The 7,472-nt window shown below is 51.2% G+C and overlaps 2 protein-coding genes across 2 annotated transcripts; one reads left to right on the top strand and one right to left on the bottom strand.

The window, feature by feature from the left end:
* The first annotated feature begins 210 nt into the window (after nucleotides 1-210).
* Nucleotides 211-3,126, top strand: LOC147964171 (uncharacterized). The gene has a single exon (XM_087526766.1). The coding sequence runs from the start codon at nucleotides 614-616 to the stop codon at nucleotides 1,709-1,711; it is 1,098 nt and encodes a 365-aa protein (XP_087382892.1). The 5' UTR covers nucleotides 211-613; the 3' UTR covers nucleotides 1,712-3,126.
* Nucleotides 3,127-3,266: 140 nt separating this feature from the next.
* On the bottom strand, nucleotides 3,267-6,365 carry LOC147964170 (purple acid phosphatase 18-like). Its single transcript, XM_087526765.1, has 5 exons — nucleotides 6,029-6,365; nucleotides 4,412-5,080; nucleotides 3,941-4,129; nucleotides 3,742-3,830; nucleotides 3,267-3,650 (listed from the first exon to the last, which is right to left on the bottom strand). The coding sequence occupies exons 1-5, from the start codon at nucleotides 6,257-6,259 to the stop codon at nucleotides 3,428-3,430; spliced, it is 1,401 nt and encodes a 466-aa protein (XP_087382891.1). The 5' UTR covers nucleotides 6,260-6,365; the 3' UTR covers nucleotides 3,267-3,427.
* Nucleotides 6,366-7,472: the final 1,107 nt, after the last annotated feature.

The raw sequence follows: 7,472 nt of genomic DNA, 5'->3' as shown, positions 1-7,472 counted from the left end.
GACAGCGAGACGACGACGACGATGCGCCGCCACCAGTCCGCCATGGCGACGCCGGGCAGGGGTCCAGTAGGGGCGCCCGCATCAAGGAGGAGAAGGCCGACGACGACGATGGCGGCGACGGCGGCGACTTCAGCCAGTTTTTCCTTTAGATTAGTTTATATATATGTGCTATGTAATGAAAATCCGTGAACTTTGCTGAAATGTGCCGAAATTTATCGTGTTTGGCCGAATTTTATCGTGTTTAAACCGAACTTCGCCGAACTTCTTTTATTTTAAAACGTGCCTGGGGACGGCCCTGGGGCCGGCGGCTGGGGACCAACTCGCCCCCAGGCCTAATTTTTACGTCGGCTCACTCCCAGGCGGCGATTTTAGACACCCCTGGAGGGCCAACGGCTGGAGATGCCCTAACACTCTCATTTGCTCATCCTAAATTCCTATTGGAGCACCGTTTCCTTAGTTTCATGATTTCATCTCATGTCACCCACAGACAAATGGACCCCACATTTTTGAAGGTGAGGAACAAATCTCCTTGTCGCCCCATCCACTCGTTTGAAGCAGCAAAGAAAAGCAAAGCGAGCTTCCCGCATGCTGCTGAGATCTCTTTTTGGCAAAAATGCCGATCTTCTGTGCTAATTCTCTTGGAATTTCGCCAATCCGAACGGGGCCTCAGTTCAAATCCTCCATTTTTCTACCGCATCCAAAGCCCCCCTACTCGGCCAGCACCCCTTGCCGAGCAGCAGCAACACCGGCCACCTCGCCACCCATGGCCACGGCGGCGAGCGACCCGCAGCTCCTGGAGCCGGGCCAGCCCCGGCGCCGCCGCCCCGTGTGCGCCGTCTGCACGAAGCCCCTCCGCGTCTGCCTCTGCGGCCGCCTCCGCGGGCCCCCGCTGGACACCGCCGTGGGCGTCACCGTGCTGCAGCACCCCACGGAGGCCCGGCACCCGCTCAGCTCCGTCCGCGTCGCCCGCCTCGGCCTCCGCAACCTCGCCGTCACCCAGGTCGCCGACGTCGCCCACCGCGCCAGCTTCCTCCTCAGGACGAATCTTGGACTTGAGGGCGGAGAAACTGAAAATGTTGTTGAAGCCGGTGCCGCCACTGGAGAAGCTTGGACGGTGGAAGCCATGGACAAGTGCTCCATCGCTTACACGGAGAAGCAGCTCATGATCGACATCGAGCGCGGCGTCGGCGCGAACCCCAAGATCAGATTGCTGTCACTCGCCGTCTCGAACGGCTTCACCGTGACGAAGACACAGGAGAACAAGCCCACACGCAGCACAGGCGAAGAAGCCTCGCCGTCGCCGGAGCTCCAACATGAGTACTCCATCGCCATACCGCCGCACTCGGCCCTGCTGTTCCCATGCCAGCGCGCGACCACCATCGACGCAGCTTCAGACTGTCAGGTACTAGTGAAGCATCTGATCGTGCTGGACGGCACCTGGGCGAAGGCGCACCGGATGTACCATGAGAACCCATGGCTGCAGCTCGTGCCGCACGTGAAGGTGGAAGCAGATAGGGTCAGCCTATACGGCGAGGTGAGGCATGAGCCGACGGCCGGGTGCCTGTCGACCATCGAGAGCATCGTCGTCGCCATGAAGCAGCTCGGGGAGGACGAGACGGAGTTGGATCGTGTCCTCGCCGTCTTCGAGTCCATGATCGCCGACCAGCGGCGCTGCAAGGATGAGAACTGGAAACCAAAGCTCGAGTCATAGTAGTAATTTCTCTGGACTTCTTCTGGATGCAGTTTCAGTCCAAATGTTGTTTTCTGAATCAACATTTCGTATCATATTTTTTTTTAAAAGATCCAGCAAAATGCTGGCTTGATTCGATTTAGCAGAAAGCAACGGAAGAACAACATGATGAAGATTCGAAGATCAAAGAAAAAGAAAACGACAGCCCTAATAACTGCCGAGCTACCCATCATAGACAACATGACTACAAAGAAAAAAGGGCCTGTCCTAGGCTAAGCATCACTGCCGCGTCTCTTAACCAATGCCGATATCCTCCAAAGACAGCAGCAGCTCCAACTGAGACTTTCTAACGCACCATCTACCCTTGAAGCAGAGTGCAGGCAGATGGCGGAACTCAGTCGATTCCAGAAAAAGCTTCGTCTTGGACTTATCAGCGATGGCGTACATTGCGCCTGAAGCTTCACCAAAAACAACGGCGAGCACCAGAGGAGCGCCACATAGAACCTCCAAGCAGTGTCTCAAAAACGTGATGCTCCCAACAGAGGAACGACGTCGGAGACGCCGCCATCACGCCGATCCGGCTCCGGACCTAGGCTTTCGCCCAGAAACACTATCAACCAAGCCCGAGGAAGATGCCGACACACCTCGGTGGCGCCTCCAAGGAGGAAAATGACACCCTCAAGCGCCATCAGCACCGGCTCTTGTTGTGCAAGACCTTCGTCCGTATCGTCGCACACCTCCGCTCAAGCCCTTGGGAGCTCGTCCATGTCCGACTCACACCGCCGCCGCCGCAGCACCTTGTTGTTGAAGTCGTGAAGGCATGGTCCACCTCCCCACGGCGAGCATGCAGAGGCCAGAGCGGGCCCTGCATCCCGCATCTACCACGGCTGGAGCCTCCCTGCTCCAGCAAGCACAGCCCTCCCAGATCCAGCGCGGCCCGTCAGTGCCCTCGACGCCCTCCACTCGTCGCCCTCCGCGGCGCCCACCTCCGCGCCAGGCCAGGAGCAGCACGAGGCGGAACTCGGGCCCTCATGGAGGCAGCGCGCCAGATCCGCGCCACTGCCACCGCCGGACCGCTGCCCAGCCCTCCGCCGGCCAGATCCGCACCGGCCCTCCTCCCCGCGCCCTCCTCCTCCTTCACCGCGACCCCTCTCGGCGCCCTCCTCCTCCACCTCGCCATCTCCCTGGCGCCGCACCAGATCCGCTCACAAGGGCGCGCCGCTCGTAGCCGCAAGCCGCGGAAACAACCGCCCACCGCCCGACGAAGCCTCCTCCAGCAGCCAACCATAGAACGCCTCCGACCCGAGGAGATCCGCCGTCGGGCCGCGCCCGCCGCGAAGCTGGCCGTCCCACGCCGTCCTGGCGCCTCACGAGGAGGGGAAGGGCCCCGCCGCCGCCGACGTACGCGCGGGCTTTGTCCGGCGCCGTCCCCTGGCGGCGGCGAGGGAGGGGGGCGAGGGTGGAGGAGGGCTGTGTTTTTCGCCCGGCCGCTCGCGGGAGCGGACGATCGACTATGACATCTGCGTGTGGTTTGACGCCATTTTGTATCATACTGAGCGGTTAAACATGCCAACTATGACACAGGGTACATGTTCTCATTGGTTAACCCATATACAGCAAAAAGCTTATCAGGTTATGGTTTAGCAAGTAGTCTTACACACACATATATACACATACAGTACTACTACATGGCAAGCCCTTTTCAGACTAAGTTATATATGGACCCGAATGATCGTCTCAAGGGGACATGAGTATCTTCCTGAACTCGCGGCTGCTGCTGTCCTGGACGCACTGCGAACCAGCCAGCGAGGTTATCCACACATCATCTGTTCTCACAGGCTCTTCGTCGTCGTTCCTGTGCCAAGTCCAGCGCGCGTGCGTGGAGTTGACAATCTTCAGCTCACCGTGCCCAAAGCTCGCTTCTCGGAAGACCGACCAGAGTGGTTTCGGATTATGGTACCTGAAGATAGATACCAAGATAGACATATCAATCTAGTGGCACTAAGGCGATTTGGATTCAGATGCATTAACAACAAGGAGGGCAAAGGTACCTGCGGGCCAAGCCTTCCCGGTTTCCACCATCGCCGATCGTTATATGAACAGCGCCACATGGATCAACCCCACCTTTGTAGACTCGCTCCTGCACAAACAGCGAAATGATCATCTGAAACCTTTACATAAATAAGTTACATGGCCAGAGGCACAAATTTGAACAGTGCTGCGATACTGGTGATCTGCAAGGAGTCATACCGTGCGTTCATAGGCGTGCACGTGACCTGCGATTATAATATCCACATGAGCAGCATGTAGCAAAGGCTCCATCGCGTTCATCATACTGTCACCTTCACCCTGATGAGCCCAGTTGCTGTTATACCATGGCACATGCAACAGAACAACGAGCCACGGGGTCCTCTTTCTATCTATGTTGGCAAGATCAGCCTGTAAAGCAGAAAAGGTGGTCTTCTGTCAGTAAAAATGACAAGGGTGATTTAACTTTTAAGCTAAGCACATCGTGTTTAACGTAAAATGGAAGAATACACCGACAAAAAGGTTAACATAAGTTCCGAGTGTAGGTGTAACTATGAGCGGTCACTCTACCTTTCTAGCAGAGTACTAAGTACTAAAGAAATACTTTAATTCTTTAGGAGAACGTCTTAAATGATATTCAGAAACTAGCAGCAGCCGCAATGCAATATGACATGGAGTAAGGAAGTTACGAACCTTAAGCCAAGCATACTGATCTGAACTCTCATCATAATCTGTATAAGAGCCTAGCATTATAACATGCACCCCTGCAACCTCAAATGAGTAGTACAAATTTGATGTGGAGCCACTCTCTTCATAAGGCATCTTCCATCGTGCATTATATGATTGAAATCCAGACTTCAAAAATGGTATCCTCTCCTTTTCATGGTTGCCTTGTGTCACCATCCAGGGCCGGGTGCTAGCAAGTGGCTCCACCAACTCACCAAAGGAATCCCACAAATGTTGCATATAATCAGCATATGAGAGATCACCGGGAAGTAAGAGCATGTCATATTCACATTGCTTAATGTGGTTTAATGTTGATGTTGTCCAACTGGTCTGCCCGAGATCGCCTACAACAGCCAATGACAGCGGGAACTGGGAAGGGGGTGTCTTAAGTTGGAACTCTGAACCTCGTCCTCCGCATCGGTAGTAGTATATAGTGTTGTCTTCAAGAGGTCCAATAACAACATGGTGGATCTTTCCCGAGCTGTACATCAAGTAGCTGTAGGACGTGCTTTCTCCATTAGATGAGGATGTGTATGTGTTGGACTTAGTTCCATAGTCCACAACTGAGGGGACAGAGTTGTCATCTGTAACCCATGTAATTCTCATGTGCTTCTCTCCAGATAGCGAAATGTGCACCTGTAAAACATATTATAGCATAGAGTTCAGCGGTTGATGAACTTGTAGTAGCAAAAAATTGTCTAACACCAAAGCTATGAATGAGGACTTTGGAAGTGCTGGAGGATAACACACAGGATCTGGTACATAAAACTGTAAACTTCTGGGATCAAGTGAATTCAGGAAACTGAACATTGTGGAACTAGACGCGTTCCGGGTATCGGCCCCAACGCAAAGAAATAAATCTGTCCGAGACAGGGATAGATTAAATTAACTGGAAGGTAAATGAGCCTGTGTCTGTGTGTAAGGACAAACATAGATAAAATACTACTATGTGACACGATCAAATACAAAATCAAGATGCTGCCAATTCAACATAACCTGCAGTATGCATAGTTCCATCATCTGTACTTGTGTATGACAAATTGATCAGTTCAATCCAGGCTACATGGCATATATAATTAGAATAGCACACACGCACAGTAGTCTCAAATACTCAATAGGCACACAAAAACATTGAACCTCAGTATCAAAATACACTATCATCCAAGATTGAAATTAAGATATGTCCAGCAAATTGTCAAACTAGACATCTGAGGACAACTAGGGGTCTAATAAGACACCCACTGTTTAGTACTACTAGTTCAGAGCTGATCTATGGTGAATTGTAGTCCTACTATTTTCTGGGCGACGAAACAGAGCTAAATAAATTCACCATACAATAGATCAGCTCGATCCTGTAATTTAATCAAGAAACGGCCAGCCACAACACCGAATCGTCCATTCAGCTTACAATCACAGGAAGAAATAACCTCGGAACGATCTAGCCGCTAGCTCGCAGTCTAATCAAGAAAGAAAGAAAGAAAAAGTCCATTTCTTTTCTTCCCAAAGCGTCGCCAATCCCCTTGGGATGGACCGATTCAAGAGCGACGAGCACGAAATCGGGCAGGCGAAGAGAGGTCACGTCACCTGCTGGGGGTCGGAGGCGGAAGCGGAGGCCTTCTTCTTGCTCCAGGGGAAGAGGCCGAGGAGGGCCTTCCGCTGGCCCCCGCGGGGCCGGGCCGGCGGCCGGACGTAATCCTCCCCGACCGGAGCCCTGGAGGCGGCGGCTGCGCCGCAGGAGGACAGGGCGAGCATGAGGAGGAGGAGCACGGGCGCCGCCATGGGAGGCCTCCTCCGCGCTGCGCCCGGGGGTTCCATCGCACCGCCTGGCTTGCTCAGTGCTCTCTGGTGGTTGGAGGCTTGGGGCGCTGCTGCAAGCAACCTGGTGGTTCTCTTTTTTCTTTTCCTATTCTGTGTGAGCGCGTTTGCCATGATTTCAAGGTTGCCTTTTAACATGTCAAAAAAAGAAAAAGGGTTGGCTTTTCGAAAAGATTTTAACTAGTGCCACCTCCTATTCATGATAACATTGATTAGTTTTGGATTTTATGAGGTTAACATTTGTATGTTTGGCCACTTATTACTATCACAAGAAAAATATCTAAATAATATACTTTCATATTGCATAACTATATTTATGCGAAAAGGCAACTTGTGTTGCCCATAAATTGATGGTCAAAATATCATCTTCAAGACCATGTTATGTCATAAAAGATGGATTATATAGTTAGTAAAATACGCAAATAAATCTATGCTCGACGCCGACCGGACTTTTGGAACCAATCATTGAAACCGTGGTGGCCATGATTACATGGCTCTTCTTTTTATTTTTATTTTGACAAACTTTTTATTTATATTTATTTTTGGAAAACAATCGGATAGCTAAGAATCTCATATCGTGTAGCCGTAAGTCTCCTTAGTTGAAACACAGGGTTTAGGGTTTTACGTGGATGGTTGACATCCAGCCTCACGTCTCAATATATAGATGATCACAATTATAATTACATATGTATACAAATACGTGTACAAGGACAATATACTAGACCCTACTTTATATGTCCCCTCAATCTGAACTACATACAAGATTCAGATTGGTTCTAAAACGGTCTAGCATCTGTCTAGTAGCGGGTTTAGTAAATACATCCGCTAACTGATCATCTGTAGAAATAAACCTGACTTCCAGTTCACAAGCAGTTACTCGTTCTCTCACAAAATGGAAATCAATTCAATGTGTTTAGTCCGAACATGAAACACTGGATTCGTCATCAGGTAAGTTGTTGTAATACCCCGGATGTAATTTACCTTATTTGTACTCCAACTCTTGCCGTTTCCGGCACTAAGTTATGATATTTTTCCTCGTTCCCGGGTTTTTGTCTCCGTGTGTTTTGTCTTTGTCTTGCATCTCATATCATGTCATCATGTGCATTGCATTTGCATACGTGTTCGTCTCATGCATTCGAGCATTTTCCTCGTTGTCCATTTTGCATTCCGGCGCTCCTATGTCACCCGGTGCCCCTTTCTACCTCTTTTCGTG

Source organism: Triticum urartu, chromosome 6A (genome assembly GCF_056163025.1).
Source record: "Triticum urartu cultivar PI428250 chromosome 6A, HENAU_Tu73, whole genome shotgun sequence".
In the NCBI taxonomy this organism is placed as follows: Eukaryota; Viridiplantae; Streptophyta; class Magnoliopsida; order Poales; family Poaceae; genus Triticum; species Triticum urartu.
Note: the sequence above shows the minus strand (reverse complement) of the source record. Positions and strands in the feature narration are given on the sequence as shown.

What these genes read in the sequence shown, in the direction of transcription:
- LOC147964171 (XM_087526766.1), top strand. Translation starts at nt 614, where the DNA reads ATGCCGATCTTCTGTGCTAATTCTCTTGGAATTTCGCCAATCCGAACG.
- LOC147964170 (XM_087526765.1), bottom strand. Translation starts at nt 6,259, where the DNA reads ATGGAACCCCCGGGCGCAGCGCGGAGGAGGCCTCCCATGGCGGCGCCC. An exon ending in CCGCCTCCGACCCCCAGCAG is followed by an intron (nt 5,081 to 6,028) that starts GTGACGTGACCT and finishes TATGTTTTACAG; the next exon opens with GTGCACATTTCGCTATCTGG. An exon ending in TGCACGCCTATGAACGCACG is followed by an intron (nt 3,831 to 3,940) that starts GTATGACTCCTT and finishes CTGTTTGTGCAG; the next exon opens with GAGCGAGTCTACAAAGGTGG.